Source organism: Haliaeetus albicilla, chromosome 12 (genome assembly GCF_947461875.1).
Source record: "Haliaeetus albicilla chromosome 12, bHalAlb1.1, whole genome shotgun sequence".
NCBI classification, from domain to species: Eukaryota; Metazoa; Chordata; class Aves; order Accipitriformes; family Accipitridae; genus Haliaeetus; species Haliaeetus albicilla.
In genome coordinates this window covers 28,016,587-28,042,838 of record NC_091494.1, presented here as the reverse complement: position 1 = coordinate 28,042,838, position 26,252 = coordinate 28,016,587, and the positions used below count along the sequence as shown (strand labels likewise).

The 26,252-nt window shown below is 39.8% G+C and overlaps 1 protein-coding gene across 10 annotated transcripts; it reads left to right on the top strand.

Moving 5' to 3' along the window:
• The first annotated feature begins 106 nt into the window (after positions 1 to 106).
• MORF4L1 (mortality factor 4 like 1) lies at positions 107 to 26,252 on the top strand. 10 transcript variants are annotated; one of them, XM_069798708.1, is made up of 15 exons: positions 121 to 251; positions 3,855 to 3,905; positions 5,094 to 5,140; positions 8,366 to 8,433; positions 10,238 to 10,303; positions 10,727 to 10,813; positions 11,562 to 11,642; positions 14,328 to 14,390; positions 19,785 to 19,810; positions 20,424 to 20,512; positions 20,821 to 20,922; positions 22,554 to 22,642; positions 23,916 to 24,088; positions 24,435 to 24,519; positions 25,542 to 26,252. In XM_069798708.1, exons 1-15 carry the CDS (start codon positions 212 to 214, stop codon positions 25,624 to 25,626), a joined length of 1,152 nt encoding a protein of 383 aa, XP_069654809.1. In that variant the 5' UTR covers positions 121 to 211; the 3' UTR covers positions 25,627 to 26,252. The 10 variants fall into 10 exon arrangements, with proteins under 10 accessions (XP_069654814.1, XP_069654811.1, XP_069654815.1 ...); XM_069798709.1 differs by having other exon boundaries at positions 122 to 251; positions 10,277 to 10,303; XM_069798713.1 differs by lacking the exon at positions 3,855 to 3,905 and having other exon boundaries at positions 107 to 251; positions 10,277 to 10,303.

Sequence of the window (26,252 nt, the reverse complement as noted above, 5' to 3'; positions counted from 1 at the left end):
TACTTTATCTCCTCGGGACTGGGGGGGCGGGGAGAGGCCTGGATGCGGGGTGCTCCGCCGCAGACCACAAGTCCCAGCATGCCACGGGGGATGCGGCGGGACGCAACGCGCCTGCGCGGCGCGGAGGGCGCTGGGGCCGGCCGCGCATGATGCGGCGGAGGTGGTGAGGCCCCCGCGGGGAGGGGGCGGGAGGAGGGAGAGTCACTTATAAATGGCGCCCAAGCAGGACCCCAAGCCCAAATTCCAGGAGGGTGAGTGCGGGGGGCGGGGGGGACGGCCGCGGCCTGGGGGTTGCGGTGTGGGGAAGGGAGGGGCCCGAGGTGGGGGTGAAAGCTGAGGTGGGGAGGCGAGGCCTGGGCGGGGGGGTCCGCCGGGGGTGGGGAGGGGGAGGCCGGGGCCGGCTCCGGCTCCCAGCGGGGCGGCGGCGGTGGGTTCTCCGCGGCCGCATCACGCAGCGGTCGCTGGAAAGCCCGGCTTTCAACCCGCTGCTGCCGTTCGTTTCCTTGGTGGGTGGGCCGAAGAGAAACAAAGGAAACGCTTTAACGGCGGGGGCGGGGGGAAATCCCGCCGCCGTTTCTGAAGAGTCGCAGTCCGAGGAGATGTACCTGCGGTGGGGACACTGCTGAGCGAAAGGGCCCGGGGCGGCCCTGGAGGAGGCTCCTGAGAGGCCGAGTCCTGGCCCTCTTCCGTCGGGGCTCAGGTGGGGCCGGCCCCGGCTGGAGGCAGCCTCTGCCCTCGGACAGGTCTCTCCTTTGTAATAAAGCAGAGGGCAGTTGCAGTGCTCCGCCTCGCAGTGCTTGTGGCTCTGAGGCAAGCTTTCAATAAGGCCTTCAGCTAGGCCGGGTTTGGACTCCAATGTTTATGGTTCATCAGCACAGAGGATGGTTTGGTTTTTAGCTTTCACTGCTCAGCCCTAGCAATGTAAGAATATGGGGAAGAAAATGAATTCCAATAGTCTTTGTCTCTCTTCCTCATCTTTCCTGTCAAGAAGATGTGGGGCCTTCCTGTCCTATTCTAAATATGCCTCATTTTCTTGCAGGCACAGACATTCATTGGCATTAAAACTGTTGGACTCTCTGAAGTCTGTCGGGATTTTTATTTTCTTGAGTCTGAAACATGGTCTTTATTTGCTTTACCTTGACAGGGAGTGCAGTTAGGGATCCTTATGCAGGAGGATTCACAGGGGCGGTGTTTGGACTACAGCTGGCAGTTGTGGGGGAATCCATATTTACAACAAAGCACCAGATTATATTTTTCTAGATGAATAAGGGTTAGGATGATGCTTTTCCTGAGACTTATTTTGCCTACATTTTGGTTTTTTAGATAATGGTTGTGGTTGATACTAATATAGGTAAATGAAAATGCTAGACAATGGTAAATGAAAACTTACGTCACCCTTTCTTCTCTACCTGTCCCTCACTTTGGCTTCTAAGCAGGACTTTCCACAGGATTGTGATTTATCTTTAAAAGTGCAGTTTGCAGCAGAATGACTGGAAGCTGGCCATTCTGGGTAGCTTAAACAACGGTGTAATTGTGTGTGCTTCATGGCTGCTTGTGTCCGAACGTTTTCAATCATGCATCAGCATTCCATGCCATGCGTTAATACCAATGGTATTATTAACCTGCAGAAATAATCAAGATTTTAATGTATGATTTACATTATAGTAATTAATGTGAAATCAAGTGAACTACAGAAACTAAAACTTAAGTAGAATTCCAGGCTAAAATTACATTCACAGCTGTAGGAATATGTGCAACCTAATTCTAGTATAGAAGTTAAAAATTTTAGGCTTTTCTCCGCAATGTAAATATGTTTGTGATCTCAACTGTGACATTAAAAAGGGAGAAAAGTGCTGTGAATAAAGCTTCCTGCAGGCCTAGAACTTAAATGCTTTATTGTGTCCCTTCATAGCATGACAAATGAAAATTATTTTAATTGTAGATTTTCAAGCTAAGTGTACATTAAAGAGTGATAGGTAGACTTAGAAGTTATCCAGATTGGCATTTTTCACAAAGCAAAGGGTGAGGAGGAGGCTGAATTTTTTGTGAAAACCTATAAGAGCTAGGAAATAAAAATGTCAAGCTAGAAGTATGAGTACCCCTTAAACTGAAGGGGCTGATGTATTTATGCAGGCATGAGAAATGAGATCAGCATTGGGGCAGCTATGAATTAAGGGTTGTAGGTACTTCAGGTGTTCTGCATTTTGACAGTGATTTTTTTTTTTTTAAGCAAATACAAAAGTGTCTCAGATATCAGATCCAACTTCTGAGTTGCTTAAGGCAGGTTTTTTTTCTTCTGCTGATGAGACTGCTGTGTTTTCTGGTCTGTTCTGAAGATGCTAGTTAGCCTACAGCTCTGACGTGGATGGGAAGGCTTCATTGGTGGTTGTATCGTTGATCCACAGATTGAGAACCTCTTGTTTCTATAAATACTCTGCATGTAAAATACTCGAAGGAGTGGGCAGTTGAATTCTGACTTCCCCGAGCTTTTCCTCACATGAAGCTTTTTGATGGTGTGGTGAGACCAGAAGACATGCCCGTTCAGAGCCTAACTGGTGTTTGAGCAATGTGTGCTGGCCAGGTACCAGTGTGGAAGCCATTCGTATGCAACAGAACTGCTCTGTGTAGCTTGGCATCTAGGGGTGTTAACAGAGCATGCTAGCATGTTCCAATATTTTCTACCAGCTATTTCAGCTAAAGAGCTGTTCTCCTACAAATACTGTCTTTGGGATAAGGAATAGGTGTGGGTGTTCTGCTGCAGTGGTGGCAGTGTGTAGGAGAGAATTGTCTGTAGGCTCAGAGGAGAGGCCTTGTGCTGGGAAGGAGTGAGAGCCTGTTAGGCTATCATGAAAACAGAAGAACCCTTTCTGCAAAACTTGAGATTCATATCCTGATTTTAAAAATAAATAAAATAATTCTTGGTAACTGTGAACACCTTACCTAGAAAGACCTTGCACAATAATTGAAATAGAGATGTGTTTTCGAGTAGCACTAGTGAGCAGTATGACGCATGAGGATAATAATGTAACTTCTGATTGTTAGCCCTGATTATAAAGACGTTTTCTTTTTTTAAGTAAAAGTACTGCATGTACCAAAATGGGCACTTCTGTGAGAATCTTTCTAAGTCTTTTTCTTTCTTGATACATTTTACAAGTTGAAATACATTTTTGACCTAGTTGCATTCTTAGACTTTACTGTGAATACTTGTTTCAGCTTTATGGAGAGCATGGGATCCTACAGATTGGATAATAATGAAATCTTAAAACATGAGCAGTTCTTTTCAGTCAGCGTAGGAATGAATAGTAAATTTATAGTTGCATCTTGCTCAATCAGAGTCTGGATGTGTTAGATAAAATGTGATAGTAGCCATGCTGGTTGAAGAGCCTGTTGCTGTTTCAATTTGTCTCCCAGTCTTGGTGGTGAAATGGTGTGTCTGAGTCCTCCCTCATCTGCTTCAAGCGAAAACAGGTGGTTTGTCATCAGCCACCTGATAAACTGTGTAACTGCCCTGATCCTGCCAGCAGTTTGTTTTGGGAATGACTACAAGAACTGCTCTGCCCCCTCAAAAAAAAAAAAACAGTTGAGCTGTGGGGATGTTCAATTTCTGTTTGCAGAGCGAGTGTCTGTTTAGAGCCCATCTGGTTAAAAGTTTCATCAATGTCATGTTATGTGTCTGTTGGATAAAGAGGGAAATAAAGCCAGAATTGAACAGGATTCAAGTTAATGGTACAATGTGCCACTGACTGTATTTATCACTTGAATATGCAGAAAGCGGTTTTGAAGAGCAGAGTAAAATTTACAATGGTGGGTACTTTTAAACGCATAGCCCATGAACTGGTCCTTCTCCACCCTAGTCATTCCTGAGCTGCTCGCAAGGAAGAAGACATCTGGAGTTCTGTTAACTGGTGAGATGGCCTGCTTTTGCACACCTCATTCCCAGCGCAGTCAGAGGACTGAATAAGTACCTGCATATGTGTACTGCACAGCCTGCACATGGTGACTGTGAGAGCTCTCTTCTGTCCTGCGTGTCTTGGAAATAGTAGCAGAACTGGATGTGTGCTACACCCTGGAGTGTATTACACAGCTTGTCTCTCTGAAAATGTGAGGTACTGCAGCTTTCAAGAAGGAAACATCTGTACTCGGATATCCTGTGCTAAGTACGTTCAAATTCCCACAACATAACTGCACAATAAGACCTTGCCATTGAGGGTAAAAAAAAAAAAAAAAAACCAAAACCAAAACAAAAAAAACCCCAACCAGACTGAAGAACAATCTCTTCCTACTTAAAAACCACAAAGTGAATTATTTTTCTTGCTGTTGCACAAACCTGGCATTCTTCTATCCCACAAGTAGGATGGGGAAACAATGTGGGGATCTCTCTCTTCCTGACTTCATTGAACTAGAAATACCAGGTGGTGTACCTCCTGCAGGAAAAGGCGCACTAACAACACTTGCTTTCATTTGTGTCAGAAGCTTAAGATGCAGAGGTAGCATCTCTTATGAGAGATAATTTCCTGCTCTGAATCAAAATGCAATGTCATGGAGACTAAAGAATCCCTTACAGTAAGACAGTTTTACCTGCTTACTGCTTGAGTACTTAGGCTGAAGTAGTCCATTTGTATTGAGCCAGCGTGTTTTGGTGTCTGCATCTGAAATTCAAGGCTTTGAAGGAGTTCTCTGTTGCCAGCCTTGCAATAGGATGCAAGGGTGCCTATAATTTGAATTGACAGTGGCTGGAAGTATGAGCAGGAATGCAAGTTTCTGGTGCCAATTGTTTGCAGAAGTAATCAGCCATTCCGCAGAACTTTGGGCAGGCTTGGACATCGTTTGCATGCAGCTGTCCTTGCATGAGTGCTCTTCAGGGAGTCCTCAGGAATCTTTCCTTCACGGCCTAAATAATCAGAGCTCTGATCCTCTTTTGTACAAGAGTGGATTTGCTTGTCAAACACCAGCCTGCTTCTCAAATCAGTATTTGCTTTTGAATTTCTTCCTAGGTTGACAGTAGGTTCATGCTGTCTTGTACTTGATGACATATTTTACAGAAATGGCACATTGGTGGTGTTCTAAGATGTTTATCTGCAACTTTCTTTCAGGTGAACGAGTGCTTTGTTTTCATGGACCTCTCCTTTATGAAGCAAAGGTATGTGTGGTTGCTTACTGCTGCAGACGGTTCTGACTGTTCCCCAAGAAAATAAGGAATTGTACTAGTTTACCTACTGTGCCTCACTAGGTGGGATTAAGGACTAAAACTAAAATGAACAAAAACCTGATAATGTGTGAAATCAGTTTTAAATCCTGGAGCTCTATATTATAGAAAAATTTCAGAAAACCCAGTGGTACTATGCAGCTATTCTGGTTAACTACTAAAGCCTGGGTGGTCTTAGTGTTGAACATCTGATACACCTGTATTCCCAGAACACTGGAAAGTATTTGTGCCCATAGGACTTGGTGCTGGTGCTAATGCATGAGCTAGTAAGTTAGCTGCAGTTTGAGCTTCCTCAGAGATGTAGGTGGCTGAGTACAATCAGTGGTCTTCAAATGGAACAATGCTGCAGGAGATAATGCTGGATTAAAGTGACAAAGGAAGTGGCATTCTCAGTTCTGGGTTTTTAACCGCAGAAACCATGCATTGCAAATTTGTGACTTGGAGGAGTATTCCTACTGCTTCAGTTGCAGACTTCTGCACGCTTTCAATGATGTGCATTTCTTGTGGGCCATAAGCAGATGTCACTGCCATGGCATCTCTTTTACTGAAGGTATAGCTCCTAACTTGACTGCCTGTTTCCACTTCCTCTGACATTGAAAAAGAGGGCTTTTGTCTTCTAATTCACACAGCTACTTGCAGAAATGCCTGGGGCACCTTAAACAGATTTAAATCCATCCACTTTTAGTGTCAGTAAATGTTAACTGATAGGACAACTTGAGAGGTGTTAGTAGGGAGGCAGCTAGCAACGCTTGATGTCTCTTTTCATGCTATCAGGAAATAGTAATTCTAATGTTAAAATAATGTCCAGAGCACTGACAGGGGATGTACTTGTGTAAAACATTTTCTTGAGTGATTCTACTCTGTTCTCTCCCTTGCTCTATAACTGGAGGACAAGTTCATTGTGAATGTATGCTCAGAGTGTTGTCTTCTGCCAGTGCCTGTCCAGGTGCTAGTACAGAGAGGAGAGCAATCAAGGCTTCTGTTTCTGTGGAAACAAACTTCTGTTAGCAGCAGTCTTAACTCTTTGGTCAGTTAAACAGCCCTGAGCTGCTACAGTGGTGTGCTTCTTCATACTGTGCTGTGCCCCTTCATACTGTGCTGTGCCCCTCTTCTCTTTTACACAGAGTGGAATGAGTGTTGCAGGAACTGGCTCTGCCAGCTTGGTGCTGGAAGGGACTTCCCATTTGGCATGATTGCTTTTGGCTGGCTATTTATATTGAGAGTCTGGATCCTTCTGGGCTCCTGAAATGGCAGAAGGAACTGGGTTTAATTTTACAAAGGTTCTTTGTAGGTAGTAATGAATAATAACCTTAGCTTTCCTCCTGTTCCTTTGATGTATTTTTCTTCTGTGATTCTCAATACATAAGTTTTGTTTCTGATGACAGCATCCTTGGCTTCCTGTAGCAAGATGATGAGAGAAGCACTCATTTGTGTTAGAGTAGTATGAAAAATTATGGCAAACAGTAACTATTTGTACCTCTCTGTACAATGCAGAGTTAAATGAGGTTCACTTAAGGCACTTCTAACCTCCAGCTGGAAGGAGAAGATTTTGGTACAGAAATACATTTGAATCTTCTTTTACTTCATGCTCAGTTCTTACATTTTTCAGAATAAGTAGACACTTTTTAAGCACGCAGTCTGTATTTGGCTGGCTTTTAACTTCAGGTCTGTCAAAATGAGCCACTGGTGCAGTAGTATAGTAAACAGGACTAGGATATCCTTACTCCTAGTTGCAAGTCTGGGTGAGACTGTGTTTAAGTTCCGTATATGGCATTTTGGAGATTAGTACTGGAATATGATGTTCCTCTCTTGTTGACAATTTTTTTAATGGAAGAGGGTATACCACATTGAGGCCACCACAGTGGTCTTGAGAAAATGTTGTGTAGCAGAGGGCTCTGCCCTCTCAAATATTTAGGAGGTGACTCAATTAGCATGGCAAGAAAATAGCAATTATGACTTCTATGAGTAATTTTTTACTTCAGTGGAAAAAATCCTGAAAAAGGGACTAAAAGCTAGAGCCAAAGAGGGTGATTCTTCATGTTTTACAACATCCTCATTATTTCATTGTTAAAGTGGTACAGTGGCACCTACATCTCAACATCTCCAGAACAAGACTTGATGACTTTCTGGATGAAGTGCCAAAGCTGGTGGATTTAATTTGGTATAGCCAAGAAGTTCAGGGACATGTGCTGGGCACATAATTAAACTAACTAGGGTTATGTAGTTTCTGTTCTGGGCTGGTTTTGGTTTGGTTTGTTGGTGGTGGTGGCTTTTTTTTTTCAGGAAGAGGCATGTCTCTGGCTGTGTTTTTTCTTTTACGTAAACGTGGTAGCTTGAGCTCTTATGTGCCGGACTGTAGGGGCAGGAGGAAGGTGTGTTGCTACTGGGCAGCGTGCACAGTTGTTCCAGCTCACCCGAACATATTCCTCTGAGCTGAGGCAGGGTCTTTCAGGCTGCAAGTAGGTCTGTGCTAAACTGTAAGGCAAAAAAGTTTGTGAGGGACACTTCTGAATCTGAATGATACTGTGGAGTGGTTGGAGCAACCGTGTTATATGTGTGTTCTCTCTTCTAATTGTCTTGCCTTAGTATCAGTGTATGAGGAAGTTACTATATTCATAGGCCAGTCTTTTGATGGAAATAACTGTTTTTATTTACCTCATGTATACATTCTTAACCTAGAAAAAGCCCTTACTGCAAATCTTTTTACTGAATATAATGCTCTCTCTGTGGCTGTAGAGATCCATATTATTTATTTTACTTTTGAAGACTCCTCTACTTCAGCCAGCTTACCTGTCTGTGAGGTAGGGGCCTGCATGTGAACAAGCTCTCTAGTGAATGGCTTTTGGCTAACCTGGGGGTAGTGAAGTGACTGCTTGTTTACTCTTCTGGTCATCCTCAGGGGTTTCTGATCCTTCTTGTGAATGAAGGTGTCCCTTTGGATAGCTGAGTAGAGTCGCTTGTTTGCCTAGCCCCTCCAAATCTGTAAATAGGCAGTAACTTGTGTTAGAGAACTTACTTTCTGCTGTGAAATAGCTGCTGGTATTTCAGTCGCTTGCATGGAAATCTCTGCATGCTTAAACTCTGAAAGCTAAAAAAGCAAAGCTCATTCAGATCTCTTTGTTCTCATTGGTACTGACTGAACTTTCTTCTCTGTTCCAGTGTGTAAAGGTTGCCATAAAGGACAAGCAAGTGAAATACTTTATCCATTACAGTGGTTGGAATAAAAAGTAAGTATTGCATAAAATGAAAGCAGTATTTCATTGTCCTTTACGGGGCAAACGCAAGCTTTGTCAGTTTGAATGTGAGCTTGATGGACTAGCACTACCATGTCCCTGTCCTTAGGAGATTTTCTGAAATTGACCTAAATGATTTTTATACATAAGCCAATGATTTATAGTAACACAAAGAAAACATTGCCTAACTAACCCTTCAGAGCTTTGTATAGACAAACTGGCTTAGGGTGTCAGTAGACTAATGGTGATGCTTTATAGCATTGTTTGTTCAAGTTTGAAAATAGTTACTGTAATTCCTCCCTGGCAGCAGTAGCTAGTACAAAAACTTCCTTGTTAAGTGTTGGTAGGAGAGGCAACCCCTACTGAGGTGGAGCAAAACTCTACTCAAATACACAGTGAACTTTACTTTTATACCACTTTTGGCAAAGAAGTTTGGTAGCAGAAATTTGGAGAAGCATGGCTTACTGAAGGCTGTGTTCAGAATGGGAAAGGCTGTCTATTTTGGTCCTTCACAGCAGCAGGCTTAGCCTGTATTTCAGCTCTTGCCTCTCATGCTGAGGTAAAGTTAGAAATAATTTTCCCTTCTGCAAAAATGGTAGGATTCTAGGTGAGAGAGGCTGAAGAATAAAGGCGTCTCCATGAAATAAATGTTGAGCCCATTAAAGGTGAATACTTTCATTACATTATTGCATTTATGTACTTGTCTTTTTTCTTTCATTTGAATTCTGTTCTACCACTAGGTTTTGAACTTAGGAAAAGTGGAGGGTTTTTCTTAGCAATTGAAAGCTTCAGCTCTTCAGACTCCACAGAATTCTTTTCAGAGAGCGCTTTCCTGTTTTGTTTCATTTTAATGCTGCAGACTCTAGAGTGAAGACTCTTAGTCACCAGTATCTTGATCTCACTGACATGACTAAAAGCTGAACTTCATGTTTTAGTATGTAACTTTTTAAATGCATCCGCACAGCCTCCCTGCTGAATGCACAGATAAATGTTTTATTGTAAACACTGACAGTTACAGGGAGTCTAATTGGTTCTTCTGGTGGCTGTTGTATATTACTGAGGCAGCATAAATTTGATACTTCCTCTCCTTGTTTATCTCTGATGAAGGGTGCCGTAAGTGATGTCGTGACTCCTGCTTTTCTTGCTTGCGCTGTTTGAGTTTTTTTTGCCTTCAAGCTTCCAATTAACTACATTAAAAGTGGCGTTGCTGCAAGATCTAGACAACTGGGGCAATATGACTCTTTAATCTTGGTTTCTATAATTATGGTCCTTTGTTACTTGTTAATTGCTTGACTTCTTAATTTTTTTGCAAATATCAACAGTTAGGATACTAAAAAAAGTTTCTTCGTCATACAGTATAATGTGCTGCACAGTTATATAGCACTTCTTTTGAAGGTCTCTTGCAGCTATACAGGCAGGAGTAAGACAAGTGGCTTAAATATCTGACCAAAGCACTAACCTAAAAACATAGTCTTAGAATGTGTACAGCTGAAAATATGTTTCTCTAACTTTTGGATGCTAAGCTTGCCTTGTCTTAACACTCTTGAAGACCTTGTACTTCTTGTGCACCTCCATGTTCTAAGACTGGCAGCTATTGCCATGAAATGAAAATGACACAGAACTCTCTATATAAATAGAGTTTTACCTTGCATACTTCAGAATAACTTGGCCACTTTTAATGTGTTTTATTTGAAATAAATTGTCAGATTGCTCAGATTATCCACTCTTTGTCAAAGTGGAATTCTTGCTCGTAATGGCAATTTCCCCAACACCTGTTCTCTTAAATCGTTCACTTCAGATTCTTCAAATATTCATGCCATCTTGGTTTCCTTCACAGACAGAAATCAGAGCTCTTCTTCTTACAGTAAGATCTTATTGCTGAATTTGTTAACCTATAAAATGTTGGAATAGATAAAGGAAACTTGCTTCATAATATAGTTATGGCTACAGGTGTCCCATAATTTAGCAAGTGTAGAAAATTTTTGTTTTCCTGAGATGCTTCTTTTAAATTAAAGACAGTCCCCTCCCTCCTAAATTGCCCATCCTTCAAGTTTGGGAAACTCTTTGGAAATGACTGAGGGTTACATTTCCCTAGAAAAATCATTACAGCTTCAGTAAGTGGGGAATGCGTTTGGTAATTTACACTTTCAGTTGTGCCAGTCCATGACTTGATACGAAAGCAGAGTTCAGTCTCAAATTCTGTGAAGCTTTTAATTGACTGTTGCGTGTAGAATGCAATTATGTAATGTTTTGAATGATCATTTGACTTTTTAAAATTTTTTTTCAGCTGGGATGAATGGGTTCCAGAAAGCAGAGTGCTCAAATACGTGGATACCAATTTGCAGAAACAAAAAGAACTTCAAAAGGCCAATCAGTAAGTATTTTTGTTAGAAATTGTTGTCAGTAAATTTTTTTTATAGAGCTTCCATCCAACAACTATATATCAAGGGAAGTTAGTGAGTTTAAAAAAAAAAAAAAAAAGCCTTCAAGAGGTGTTCATATGTTTGTTTATTCTTGAGATGTTTTGGTTTACAGAGGTGTTCTGATCTTCGTCCTCTAGCAGTTTAGAAAGAGCAAGCTGCTACTTAATTTTAAAATGGTGACTTGAGATTTTAAGGAAGAGTGGGTTGATGAAACAGCGAGGCAGCCTGACTAACTGCAAGTATATCCTGTAATGGGGAAATTAGGTGGCTAAAAATGACCCTTGTGCAGTATCCTTAAAATATATTGTTAAGTGGTAAGGATCTTCTCAGACAGCTTCAGGATGCCTACAAATACCTTGATTTTTATGAATGCTAATATTGTATTTCTTTAATAGAAATGCTTTTATTGAGAAGCTGGTTTATATTTTTCAGAAGCAGTGTGCTGCTTCTGCATGATTCAGAATAACAAGGATGGTGGGAGGGGGAGGAAATGGGTGTTCATACTGCTAAGTGTTGTATGAAGAAGACTAAATTTTCTTGGTATTGAGTTGAATTTGTTCCTGCTTGTGATGCATACTGATTCGCAAAGCCATTTACTAGACATTATCTAAATGTTTTGCATAACCTGCTACCCTTTAAGGGGAAAAAAGCTTCTTTTTCCATTAAAGTCTTTCTTACGAACTTACTCTTATTTTAAAGGGAACAATATGCAGAGGGGAAGATGAGAGGTGCTGCTCCGGGCAAGAAGACTTCTGGTCTGCAGCAGAAAAATGTTGAAGTGTAAGAAGCTTTTTAGTTAAAAACAAACAAACAAAAACAACCACAAAACAAACAAACCCTGAAAACAAAACAACCCTCCTAAAAAACCTCCCAAACTTTTGCTTGTCAGTTTTACTATTGATCTTTAAATAGTATTTTTCTTAGAATGGTTCTGCAGGCTAAACTACATTACTTCTGACACAACCCATACAAAAGTTGTTTCACTTTTGTCATATCAAAAAGGGCTTTGTTGAAGTATTTTATTAAAACTGCCTTCTTATTGTGCAGTGTTTAATACTGAATCAAGGTACTGAGTAGACACTAACACTCTGCTTTTTTGCACTTTATTCCTCTTAAGTTAGTGAACTGACATTCAAAAAGTGGTGAGTCTTCTTAAGGCTTGTGTGTCTCATTGAAATCAGTTTCTATATAGAATTTTACAGTTCGTGCAAGCACTTTTGAATAAAATCCTTAAAATACCTTGCCTTCTTACTGTACAATTGTTAAAACTGCATTTAAAGAGTCTTTGTTTTGCTGTTTTTGACAAAACTAAACCCATATGCTATTAAAAATGGTTTTGCATCTTAAGAGACCAGAAGCAAGCTCAGACATTTATTAGAAAAAATAATTTCAGGATGTAACCGTCAGTTTTCTTTCATTCCATCATTTTTGGTTTTCAGAATAGGCTTGCATGGTGTTACGTTTAGATTTCATGCAATCAGTACAGCTCTACTGCTCTTTGCTCATGTGCCATGAAACTCTTCTGGTGGGGATAGTACTACACTTAATTATGAAGATGGTCATTACTAATGTGATATTTTGAACTCCTAACTTCATTTATGATTCTAGTCTTCATGAGGAAGCTGCTGAAATGACATCAATTCCTACAAAGAGCATTTGGCAGCAGCCTCAGATTTCATGTCTCATTTATGGGCAACTTTATGTTACAAAATATGTATCATTGATTTGAGAAGTGCAGCAGTAGTGGATACAGCTGGGTTTTTGGCGGTGTGGTGTGTTTTGGTATTTTTGGTGGTTTTTTGTTGGTTTTTCCCCCCCCCCCCCCTCTAGATCCTGAATGCAGATTTCACTCTGGGATTAGTCAAAGCCTAGCCAAGGCTGTAAATTGGTCTCTGGGATGGGGAGTCCAACGCATCTGGCCATAATGCTGCATGCATGCTCCATTGTGGTCTTGTCGCTGTGGGTTCTGAGGTGCTTTAACACCACCGGTTTGGTGTGCTCTGTCAGCTCAGGATGGACCTCTCACAGGGACCTAGACACCTGTTTGTCTTCATTTGGGGGTGGCAAAAAAACCCAAACCAAATGTCTGTTTAGACAGTTCCTAATGAATGTCATTAAAATCTAATTAAGCAGATCTAAATTATGACCATTACTAATTTGGCTGCTTAAGTGGTTGTTGCACCTGAGTCTTCTTGCATTTTAGTCAGTGGGAGTAGAATTAATTTCATGTGTAACTTTGACACAGGTAGTGATGACTCAATTGTAAATGTCTACAATTTTGCATTACAGAGAACATCCCAATAGTAACTTCAGGATTAGGGTTCCCCATACTGTCAGCTTTAGTCATCTTGGTAGTTCAGACTGATTGCAGTGGGATGAGTTGTTCTCTCTGGCTGAGTAAATGGTAAATGTTAACCTGTGCTTGAAATCAAAGTTGGCTTAATCCTCTCAACAACACCTAATAATGTTGCATCCAAGGGAGACCCACACAGTAGAAATGACTTCGTCTTAAGCCTCTGTGTAACTCTAAAGCTTGAAAGCATATTACCAGGTCTGTCTTTACTTTCTGGTTGAAACCAGTTGGGGAAAGGGAGTGGCTTTGCTTTTTGCTGTCATCACTAGGTTGTTTCCAGCATAGCAAAACAGATGATAACCTAATTCTCTAAAACTTCTGTTTCAAGTTGATTGGAAAAATTAATTCCTCGATGGTGGATTTTTAGAGTTGTAAAGGGGAGGAAGTAAAACCTGTCATTAGAATACCAGTCTTGCATTGTAAAAGTTACTTATAACAGGGTCCCATATGCTTGTTGCACTGATCTTGCTCCTAGTCTCTAGCCATTATCAGCATCCAATGCATCCTTCTAAATTAGACCTGTGCTTCTTTCAACAAAGTCTCCCTATTTTTCTTCCCTATTTGGAGGCCGAGGGAGAGGAAATACTTTGACGTATCCTAGCAGTGATGCAGGGTTGTGATACTGATGTATTATTGACCAAACTACTGCTTCTCACATCCTGCTTACCGTTAAAGGCAAGATGGCTTCTGAAAAATCTCAAACAACAGTTCCAAAATAAAACTTCTGGATTGTTCTCTTGTTGTAAATCTAAGGTCATTGTAGATACATAAAGTACTGATGGTGGGGAGGGGGAGAAACTGATCACGCAACTATTCTAAAAGGGTAACACTGTCAACCTATTTGGGCCTCAAAATTTACCTTTTGTAGCATTCTTGGAGGATCAGATAAAGGGAAAGGTAACTTATATTTTGAAACTTATTCTTCAGTTAGCCAAACAATAATGGAAAGGAAATAACAATCTAAGCACAGCTTATCCTCCACGAATGTTCAGTTCAGTAAGACTATAATATGCTGCTAAAAAAGGTAAATTTTTGAATCTTAAATAGATTCTCTTTAAGGCTAAACACTAGGTCTGACATTCTTTCCTTAACTCAACCCCCATTGTGCCTAGATTTTTCAGACGAGATGGAGCGCATACTGTTTGCTGTTTGGAGACCCCTACAATATCGACGCGGTGAGTTAAGGATGGATTGTCAAACCAGGATTTTCATCCTGAAATCCAAATCTCCGTGCTTTCATAGATTTCTCTTTCAGAGACTCTTAAAGTCCTCAGCTGTAATAATGTAAGCTTTGGTAGCAGTTCAGTTAATAATTATAAGTACTGCAGTATATCGTTTTGGTTTTTTTTAAAGCCAGTATGGACCACCTGTTTTTAGTTTCTCTGAAATGTATACCTTTTCAGTTGGGTTAGGGTACAGTATGAGTAGTCAAATGCATTCAGTGTGTCCGCTGTTTAAAAAGAAGTGGAGGACAACTGACTTCAGATTTTTGAAACTGGATAGTTCTAGAGGGTTACAGATGGTCTGCATGTTTACTGCAGCCTGGAGTTCTGCTTTTCTGGAAATCAATAACAAACAGCACTGTCTTCTGTAAGTCTTGGGAGCAAGGCTGCTATGATAGATAGTGTTAGAAATGTGAGGTTTGAACTTGGTCCTTAATGTGCTATATTTTTATTGTTGGCTTGAGTCTGTTCAGAATAACTGTTTCTGTAAACTGCAGCAACTGGTTCAAAAAGCTTTTGGGGCTATTTGTAAGCAATATTTGATGAAATAGAAATATGCATGAAATGCAGGTTGTATACATTTGTTTTTAAAATAATTATTTTAGCTAGAAGCTATCTTAGAAAAAAAATTTTTGTATGGGTATAGCAGTTGCCAAAAATGAAATGGAACACTACAGATACTGGCTTCTGCAGACTGTTTTATATGTCGCTCTGCTGAACTCCAACTTCTAAGAGTTTACACTACCTTTCATGGGCCTAATATGATTAACTTTCAAAAAATCAGTAAACCATCAGAGTTAACAGATGCTTGGAAAATAAGAAGGGCAACTGAGAGTGTTCTGGAGGGAAGATACGGCACTGAATAACAAATTTGAGAATAGCATCTGTTTTTAAATAATACTATATGCAAGCAGTCTCATCAGAGATGCTCTCAAAACACTATCTCAACTTGGGAGTTACTGTTTTTTCTTCTAATAGAAGTCTTGTTCTTCATCTGAACATATTACTCAGAAGCATATGCTCCTGCTGCTTGTCTCCTGTGGCATCCTCTGCTATCTTTGGCACAGCTAGTAGCTCTCACAAGCTACTTCCAAGTCCTCTAAATGTCAAGCAGCATATGAATATGTCTACATGCCAGTTGTCTAGGCCTGTAACAACATTGGAATGGCTACACCGGCCCAAGCTGGAGATTTTCCTAACCTGTTCGGCTCTCTAATGGTCACCAGTAACATATGCTTAGGGATAATCAACTGAGTCAAGCCTAGAATGATGCTCTTCCCCAAATACCCTTTTTGCTTCTAGCAGTCTGCAGTTAAGGGACTTTAGAGCTGGAGGCTGTATCCATGTGATGAGTTTAATAACCCTTTGTAGGACTCTCTTGTATTTATGTAATAACGTCTGAACCGTTTGGACTTCTGGCATCCCCGTCATCTTGTGGCAGTGTGTTCTCATTTTAATTCAGTACTGTCTGTGTTGAAGAGGAGAGGAAAAAGGATGACTCCTTCTGTCTTTTTAATGTCTGCTGCTTTGGGGTTTTTGGTCTTTTCCATCTATCTTGAGGAAAGATTGATTAGTTCTTCAAGCTGTACCTTTTATTGCTAGTGATACCTCTACCACATTTCCCCTCCTCTTCCTGTCCAGTTGTCAACTTGAGAAAGCCCTTGTCTGCCTGGTTACTCGTGGTATAGAAGTTGTTGTACACTACCAACTGTTCTTTTTACCTCTTCTAGTTCTATTGTGTGCCTTCTAAGGTTGGGTTGCCTGACCAGGCACAGGAGTCATATGTGTATATAATCCTGACTTTTCTTTCTCTCCTTTTGCTAATAATGTTTGATGATGTAATTGAATCTTCATAGGAATGCTTCTTCTCACAGCTAAGTTGGTAACCAAGCTGCATGAGCAATAGTGGCTAATTTCACGCTTTTTTCCAACATACTTACTTTTCACACATCAATCTTTTAATTTTTTATTATTATACAGCTTGTATTAGGAGAGACTTTGATTTCATATAGCTTAGTTACAACTGTTGTTCTATCAGTAAACTGGCACCTGATCTCCTTTTTCTGGCATTTACAAATGTATTGAACTCAAATGCCTGAGACCAAGTGGTAACTACCTTCATTCTCTGCTGCTCATATCTTAACCAGCTATAGTAGGGAGGTTCTGACAGACCTCTAAGTTCCTTTAAAAGGCACATGGATTTGGGGAAAGTAAAATACTTGTTATTGTCCACAACATTTTTATCTACCAGGTCATGGGCTAACTGTTGTGGAGTAAGTAAACCATCCAAAGTCTTGGTTTTTTCCTGATGTCATTTGTCTGTGTTAGAATTCTATTTTCTAAGCTATTTTTACTTTCTACTGACAGTTTTCTAGATATGTCCAGAAGACGCTCCAGTTTAGAGCTCTGAGCATTAACACCAACTCTTGTGCAAAGATTGCTGGCTGCTTGAGGTGGTATCCAAGGTTCTGTGACAGATACTTAAGATTATCTTTCTTCTGATGAATCTCTGTGGAAAGGTGAAGTGTAATCTTTCAGTATGTTGTCTTCTACGGCACCCTCTTTAGTCTTACCATTTGATTGTGTACATGCTCCTGTTTTGGATACTGAGATTGGAAGTTCAGTATTGGAAGTCCATGCTCTTGTGGCATGGACTGCTTATTTTCCTTCCAAGTCTGTCACTTTTGATATATAGCATTTCATTGTTGTGAGCTGTTCCGTAAGCTGTAATACTGTTTGTTTTCTACTGATTATCTTGTTTCTACACAATTTCAGATGGTTATGTCAGTAGTTCATTTATTTTTGGCTTTCTAATTCAGTCTCACATTTTGATCCCCAATAGTTGAATATTCTTGTTATAGCTCTGTGTTCCTGTTCTGCTAAAATAGAACCCTGCAACAAGGGCTGGGTTAGCTTCTTACCAGAACTGGTTGCTGGCCCTGCTGCTTTGAGGAGGTAATGTCTGACTACAGTGGGATACATCCTTTAAGTTTGAACTGCAAGGTCTTCAGCACCTTGCACTTCTGTTCACTCTTTTAATTAAAACTCTTTCCACAGAAGCTTCCTTGAAACCTCCATGCTGCTTTTTAGTTTTGTTGTCAGTTTTCAGTGAAAAATGCTAGTCAATAGAGAAATACGTGAATGAAGAATAGCAGCTGAGCTGTACTTGCTATATAAAGAGAAGTCAATTTAAGTTTTTGTACTGCTTCTATACAGCGGTATAGGGCTTGCAGTTCATAATGTAGTTGTGAAGTGGCACAAATGGACATGTTTTAACCTATCCTAGATATGTTTCGCCTTTTTGTGTCACTTCAGGACTTGTGTTCCATTTGTCCTTGCAGGAAGACATTATCTGCCATCATGAGGAACACACATGGTGTTCTTCAGCTGTATGTCTCAAAATGAGTCTGCTTGGTCTGATTAATGGAATCTAGTTATCTAAGAAGTGCTGCTCATCTTGGGCTACAACTTCTGTCAGTAGGGCTGTCCATAACCTGTGTGATACAGATGCTGCGTCTTTCTTCTGGATATCAAGTGCACTGCATGCTTCAGTTACTGTACACAACAGCAGCACTTCACCTTGCACAGCTGTCTTCACCTCATGAAGAGTGTTACTTTAGACCGTCTGCTGTAGAGGCTATCAAAAGTCTGCCAAATGCTAATGTTTTGTCTCTAACCTTAGCTCTTTCTGTTTGTTCTCTAACTCAGATTTGTCTTTTAGACTTTGCAAACAGATGGCTGCTTTGACTTGAAGCAGAGGCATATGACTTGAAATATAAGGAATGAGGTGGGAGAGCACAAGCAACTGCCTACAATGGTTCATGCTAGACTTTGTGCGTCAGTAACATAGATGTGGTTTACTGTCCTAGTTGTGGTAGTTTAAGTACTTTATATTCCCTGTCCTGATTTTTTAAGACTCTGGTCCTAGACTAATGCTTAACATTATTTTTATTTTGTGACTTTAATTCTGGAAAGGACTCCCTGTTCCTCTGTGTTGACTCTAGGTTTGGAAGAAAAGACTTTCTCTTCAATACAGAAGTCCATTTTCAGTGACTCAGCTTGGCAATTGTTCCTTCTTCCTGGAGAGAGATGGTCTTTATTCTGCCCACAGTTTAAGCCTAATGGTTGTTTGACTTGAAGCTTGAAAAAAGCCTTACTCTTCTTATCTTCAGACCTTCCTAGAAACCCTGCTTCCTGATTCAGATAAACCCAGTTCAAAGCCTGAATACAAGAGTCACTTGAGATAGTGGTGAATTTCCAAGGAAATAATCTTGTACTGGTAAAGAGTTTTATCCACAAAATCTGCCATTTTTTGGAGAGGTTTAACTGGACTCCTATTAATAGTGAGCAAATTGAAACATGACTAGTAGTATTCTTAACCATTTTCAGAAAATTTTAATTAGTAAATATACAAAGTTCAGATAATAACAAAAATACCTGTTAGGACAGTTTAATTTTGTCATTGTTACTCTTGACCTATCTGAATATTTATGTATCGTGTGCATTGTATTTCAGGTTTCTTTTAAAATTTTTGGAAGTACAGCTCTTCATTTGTAATAAAAATAAAGGCTAAGGATAGAGACGTTAGAGAAGTGTGAAGTGTGTAAATTAGAAACAGTAAGTGTTGAGAGAAGCATTTGGAAGAAGATAAATATTAGGGACAATGCTATTTAGTACTGTTCCAAATATTTCTAATAAGTGGCAAGTATAATCGTGATCTCCCCTAAAAGTTGATGATGGAATTGTAGGCAGTCCATGCAGCTTCATGCATATAATTCTGATAGTGCTATGTAAAATTCCCTCTACTGCTGTAGTGGTAAACCTGTGTGAGTTTTTTCAATACTTTACTGGAAGATAATTCAACTGGAAGTTGACTGAGATTTATCTCATAATTCCCAGCACTTCTGTTTCCTTGTCCCATATTCTGTCTCAAAGTGATCCCTGAAATACAGAAATAAACCACTTAAAACCTAGTGTAGTTTTCCAAGAGCTCTTGGAAAGTATGAAACGTGTAGATGTTACTTGCGTAAGTGTCAGTCAGTACTGTTTTTAAATACTTGTGTTCTTGGCATGCCTTCTGGGGTTTTGTAGGTTTAAATTTAGTGACACCCCCCCCCCCCCAAATGGTGAATTCTAACCAGTTACATGAAAAATCTTGTAGTGTCGTAACTGTGATGCTAAGTCATATCTGACATTTCTTTCATGTGCTTTTATCTAAATACTCCATAGGCTACTGAGTATTCATTCATTGTTCTGAACTTGGTGGACAATTTTGCTGGCTTTCTACTTTCGATTCTTTAAGTACCACTGTCTTTATATTTGCAATAATTTATGTTCTTCTTGCAGGAAAACAAAAAAGAACAAACAGAAAAGTAAGTATGCCTTTATTTTGTATATAAGTGGATATCCTTAGTGAAGGATTCTTAGCTGGAATAAGACCTTAAATCTGCCTCAGTTAAGTTTACCTACTATCACCTTGTGTTGTTCATCTTGGACTTCAGATGCCTCTTCCTCTTGGTCAGGAGGAATGCATACTTTTCTGGTTTGTACGTGAACGACTTAAGTCTGTCAAGATTTTGTCCTCTTGCAAATTAAAAGCGAAGTGTATCTCTGTGGATCTGTTGAAATAATTTCATAAGTGAAACTTATGTTTCCTTATTGAGATGGGGATGTGGCATATCTGCAAAGCTGAGCTGCTGGTTCCAAAAATTCTTCTGAAGAACATTACAGATACTGACATATTGGTTTGGTTTTAGTGCAGAAACCTCCATCTTCAGATAAGTGTAAATACAGCAGTTTAAACTGTCACAAATATGTGGGACTTCCAGAATACAAGTAATATTTAAAACAAAAACACAAGTGAAAAGGTGGCCTGAGAGAAGTCTGAGTCTTACTTTTAAATCTTTCTTTTAAATCTTTCTTGACTGGTATTTCTTACTGACTTACTAGACTTCTTAAGCAGCATAATGTCTGTCTTCTGTACAGCTCCAGGAATTGGAGAAGGGAGCAGTACCAGTGAGACTCCTCAGCCTCCTAGGAAGAAGAGGGCTCGAGTAGATCCAACGGTTGAAAGTGTATGTATTTCTGATTCCCTCACAGGATTTTTGATAGAAAACAGGAAGGTTGCTTTGCTCAGAAATACAGGCAGCAATATTTTTTTCCTGCAGTATAGTAGTGTGAAATGCTACAACTTGCAAAACTACGGTTCCCAAGTGGCCTTGAAAAATCTAAGCTATTTCCTTATTCCTTGTGGAGCCTACAGAAATTACTGTAGTAATTCTTCAGTCCAGTGGTGTATGTCAGTTGTGAAAAGAAGGAATATGGGTGACTCTTAGCTTGGACAGTTATCTGAAAGTAATTAGTCTGGCTTCACTTTTTTCAGGAAGAAACATTTATGAACAGAGTTGAAGTAAAGGTGAAAATCCCAGAAGAGCTGAAACCATGGCTGGTAGATGACTGGGACTTGATCACCAGGCAAAAGCAGGTAATTGTCAAAGGAACAATCTGGCCATATATAGGTGAGGACACTAAAACTAGAATTTCATACCCTCTTCAAGTGCAGTGTAGTGAAATCTCTTGTGGAGTTTGACAGCAGCCTGACGGCTTACTTGACAGTTCTTATTCCAGTTGGATTTTAACCAAAGGTCACCTGTGAGTAGGACTGTGGCTCAGCAGAGTTGCATGTAAATTTGTAGAATAGACTTGGTCTACTCAAGCGTAAGCTAGAAAGGCAAATAATTTTAAATACTTAAGCTTTAAGTGTGATGTTAACTCTATGCATTCTTGGCCTGCTGGTAGGTTTTGAACAGTTTACTTAGTTGGCAGAGAATTGGTCTGTAGGAACATCACATGTGATGCCTATTTTACCTCAGCTCCTTCCTGCCTTGTTTATGTGTTACTGCTAAGTTCAGCAAGTATCTTAAGTTGTTCTACAGCTCTGACAGAAAGCTGACACTTAGGATAGTGATTCTTAACTTCTGCCAGGCTGGATCCATATAAAGCTTCCTGATACAGTAAATTAAATGTTGCTTTCAATTTTAAAAGTATAAAACACTTTCATGAACTTAAAAAGTATTAATGAATCATTACTTTTTTCTGGTATGAAACCACTACTAAAATTGGCAAGAAACATAGAAAATACTGTTGAAAACTGGTTGTTATTGTTTGATAGGCTGCAATTGCATGCTCTAACTTACTGCTGCTCTGAGGTACTGCCTCTGTTCTTGCAATCCCAGACATGTAAAAATCTTGTTCAGGTCCTACGTGGTTAAGGCTGATTTTCTTGGTGAATACAAATCTTAGACTTGCATCAGCAGTAAAGGTGCTTAAGCACTGCTGTGTGTTACGCTGACTCCAGTTCTGGAGATTTAGGGGTTTTTTTCCCTTTGAATGTCTTCAGACTGTAGTGCTCTTGTGAAAGGAAATGGATAAGTGAACAGGGTCCCATGCCTCAAAAAACTTCCCAAGTATGTGAATTTGCTGTACTACTGAGCCTTGCTATATACAACTGAACTAGTGTCTGTGGGTACAGAGATGGTCTGTGTATGGTGTTAAAGATGGAAGTTAATCCTTTGTGAATCATGGCTGGGAATATTTTTCTTCAATTCTGTAAGCTCTAATGTAGCTCTAATATTCTTCAGACTGTGCAGGCAACAAAACTTTCTGGCAGGTGCTTGGCAGGCTTATTTGCTTTGCAGCAATAGTAGTGCCAGGTGCTGAACTGTGGATGCAAGAAGAGGCGCAGACAGAAGAATAGGCAAAAATGGTCACCATTGCTTTTGTAACTGCTGTGTGGCCTGGTGTAAGCAGGTCTGTAGGGGCATGTGTGTGCTTTGCTGCATACCTTTGACTCTTGGGGTGACTTCAGTAGTTCATCATCAGGTTGCTGTTGAGCAGTGTGAGTGTTAAATGGAAACATGGATATAGTCACTGTTACAGGATTTTTTTTTTTGTACGCACCATTAAAACAGTTGGGTGTTCTTTAATAACACTTCTGATCCTGTAAGTTTTATTCTAGAAATGTCCTTATGTATGTTGATTTAAATTTAGCATGCAGATATAAATGTCTGCATAAATTAGACAACTTGTATTTGCTCGGTTTCGCTTCTTGTGTAGCTCTTCTATCTTCCGGCCAAGAAGAACGTTGACTCCATTTTAGAGGATTATGCAAACTACAAAAAATCACGAGGAAATACTGATAACAAGTAAGTGGTGGCCATTTCAAACCTTCAATATTTCTCTTGCTGTTGTTCGACCTGTATTTCATGGAGAATTTAGTAAGGTTCTTAAACGTGTCCCAGCCCTATGTCCAGCTTCATGTTCCAAGACCAAGGTGATAGAGTTTAGAAACCGTTGAGGAGGTAATTCAAGAATGCAGTTCTGTTTTCTGGATATTATTTCTGCTTCCCCCATGTTCCTTAGGCCTTTTCCTAAAGGAAGCTGATAAAAGTCAAGTGAATAGTTCTCCACCCCTTCATTCTAGCTCAGGCTTCCTACTTTGGGTGAATAAAGTTATTGGCACTTGCTATGTACGAGCTGAACAAACTATCAAAAAAGCTACCTAGCAGATGAGCAAAGTGTTACTGTATGGGTGGACTCTCTCACAGAGGTAGAGGGGTGGGGGACAGAGAGGTAGATGATGGCTTGTTAAAAGAATCAGATGGGCAAAGCTAATTACTTTGAGGTGATAGCTTTGAAGATTCTTACTTGTAATTACACCAGCTGTCCAGCCCTGACAGCGAACAAGGTGTGTTTATTCTTGAATGAAGCTTCCCTGTTTTAAAGGGAGACAAACTAGAAATGTGAAGTTATTTTCTTCCATTCAAGAGGAAGCATATTATTGACTTGTCAGGGTGTTTTAACATTCTTTTACGTAATTGTCCTAATGTCTGTCCTAAATTTGTTTGCAGGGTGGAGCGAGGGTTGTACTTCTCAGATGTGCAGTGTCACTGCTAATTCCTATACAGTTATTCTTCAATTAGTTGTGAAGTTGGAGGCCTGCAGGAGTTTGAGAGGCCTAGTTAGAAAGGGTCAGTTGCCTGAAATATTTGGTGGCTGTCCCTTTCCATTAAGGAGGAGTTCAGGCTGATTATTTAAGTAGTATTGCACTTTTAAACTGGTGTGAGTTGGGATTAACTTTGGTTGAAAACAGAAGAGTGGGTAAGTGTTCTTAAAAATACTTACTGTTGCTTGAAAGGATTCTCTAAGAGTTAATTTCTTTGAATAGATGACTAAAAGCAAGGCTTTTCTTGGTTTGCCTACATTCTTACCGAGTTTGGAACAGTCCCTTTTTAAAGGAGGTCTTGAAATGCGTTGCTTCCTGTGCTGCACATTTTAAGGTCTCCAGACAAATTTCCTTGAAAAATCTGAAGGCTTGTGAAAGATCTTTATGATTTTGATGGACTGACTGAGCCAAGTCTCATCCTGTGTCCATCCAGTCACTAGAACAAGACTTGCAGCGTTTTCTCTGTTTACCAGGGAGTATGCAGTCAATGAAGTTGTGGCTGGAATTAAAGAATACTTCAACGTCATGCTGGGAACTCAACTGCTGTACAAGTTTGAGAGGCCCCAATATGCTGAAATTTTAGCAGATCACCCAGATGCTCCAATGTCTCAGGTCTATGGTGCTCCACACCTACTGAGGTTATTTGGTGAGTATGATCTCCAGAGATTGAAGAAGAGCAGTTAGAAGTATTTGAACGCTTCCTTTTCTTGTCTTGAGATTCAGTGGATGCGAAACTGCAGAAATTTGACAAGCAACTATGAAAAATGTGGTTTCATTCTTTCCTTACTCTGTGTACCTAAAATGTTCAGAGTCACTCAGGGATTTAGAATGGAAATGGATTTTCAGTAGTCTAGTTAATTTAGGTGAGCTTCTATATTTTGGAATAGACTCCTGGGCTGCTTTTATATGCTAACTGTAAGGTTCTAGACTGTACTTAAATACTTGTTAAAGCTGTTGTTTATAACTAACAAGTACTACTTCTTTTGAAACAGTACGAATTGGAGCTATGCTTGCTTACACTCCTCTTGATGAGAAGAGCCTGGCTTTGCTGTTAAACTATTTGCATGACTTCTTAAAGTGAGTACTTTTTAAGTCTTTCAGCAAGAAAGGAAAAGTTCAGTAAGCACAGGCTTTTGTAACGTGGCCTATTTTCAGTGAACAATTGTTATATAACACACAGAGATATAGATAGATATATAGATAAAATATCTATATCTTGAGCCTGTGTGTGGTATCTTCACCAAAGATTGTGGTGAAGCTTTCTCAAACTCTGCTGTACAGAACATGAGTAAGACTGGTTTTAATTTCTCTCCAGTTAATAGTGAGGTTATTGCTAGTTAGATGTGTGTTTATGTATCTGTTAGTCTGCACTTCTAAACTGTCTTGAGTCTACTACTGGTTTCAAAATAAATGTTGAAGCATTTATTTGTAGTTGCTATAAAAAGCAGATGACAATTACAGCAAACTAGTAAATTACACAACAGTTACTCAACAGCAATTGAGCAAATGTTAAAAACAGATGAACCTTACTAATGTTATTTATGGGACAGACTGTCATTGTAGCTTTAGTGCACTGCAGTACCCTGTGGTGCTGTAGACATGTTACATCCCTGAGTCCATTTGATGAGGGGTGATGGCATTTAATGCTTATCTTCTGCTATTGCGCTTAGTTGACCGTTGCTTGTTTTGCTCTAGCCATCATTCAAGTACCATATTTATGCAGACAGAACTTCGTAGTCTCCTACTCCTTGTCTCTACCCCTTTGAGTACCATCAGTAGCAAATGGATTCTTGGTGCAGCAGCTGACTGAACCTCAAATGTGAACTGTTTCATCCTGTTAATCTTAACCTCCCTGTGCTCACTTGGAGCCAGAGTTGCATGACAACTTGTCTGGAATTGATTTTTTTTTTTCTTTGGTGTGAGCTGTCAAATCTTTAATTGCTTTACACAGCTGACTTTTTAGTAGATACATGTTGGTTTTCTACTCTTGAAATCATGTTTTATGGTCTCGGCAAACACCTAGTAATTAGCTTATGTGATGCTAAACAATGGAGACTTTAGGCAAGAAGGTAATTTAATGTTTTTGTTATGTTTTATAGGTATTTAGCAAAGAATTCCTCTGCATTGTTTAGCGCCAGTGACTATGAAGTAGCCCCTCCTGAGTATCATCGGAAAGCAGTATAATACCATGCTGCTTGACAGTGAAGTGATAATTGGATCCTTGTAATACTGTCCACTTCTACATCTTGTTCTTCACCTTTCTATTGCACATGTCTCTATTGCACAAATTATGTAAACATAAAGTGAATAAAGTTGTGTGTTTAAAATGGAACTGGCATTTGTAAGTTCTGAAAATTTCTTGTCCTGAAATGGAAGCTTGGAGTTTAACGGGAACTCTTTGGTGTTCTTGCTACTGTTGTTTGCATCAATGGAATGTAAAAAATGCATTATGATATTTCATTGTACGAACTCTTCAGTGCTTGTAGGTCTGTTTTGACATTAAGATTAGCTTCGCTAACCTGCTTTATTGTGTAGTAATGACAAATGCAGACTCTCAGACCCATGGGGCTTGTGATCATTTAGTGTTGGTGCTATTGATTAGTCTGACTTTCAAACCCATTTACTTTCTTGGTGTTGGAAGTAAAATGTTTGGTCCATAAATGTATGCTTTTATTTAGGTGGTTGAAGGACTGTGACTTTTTTATATTCTAACAATAGGAAAATGCTTTATCATATCGTAGTGTCTTGGAAATGTTGGTCTTTCAAAGAGCTGTTTTACAAATCTTCAAATAAACTTTTTTAATTTCAAA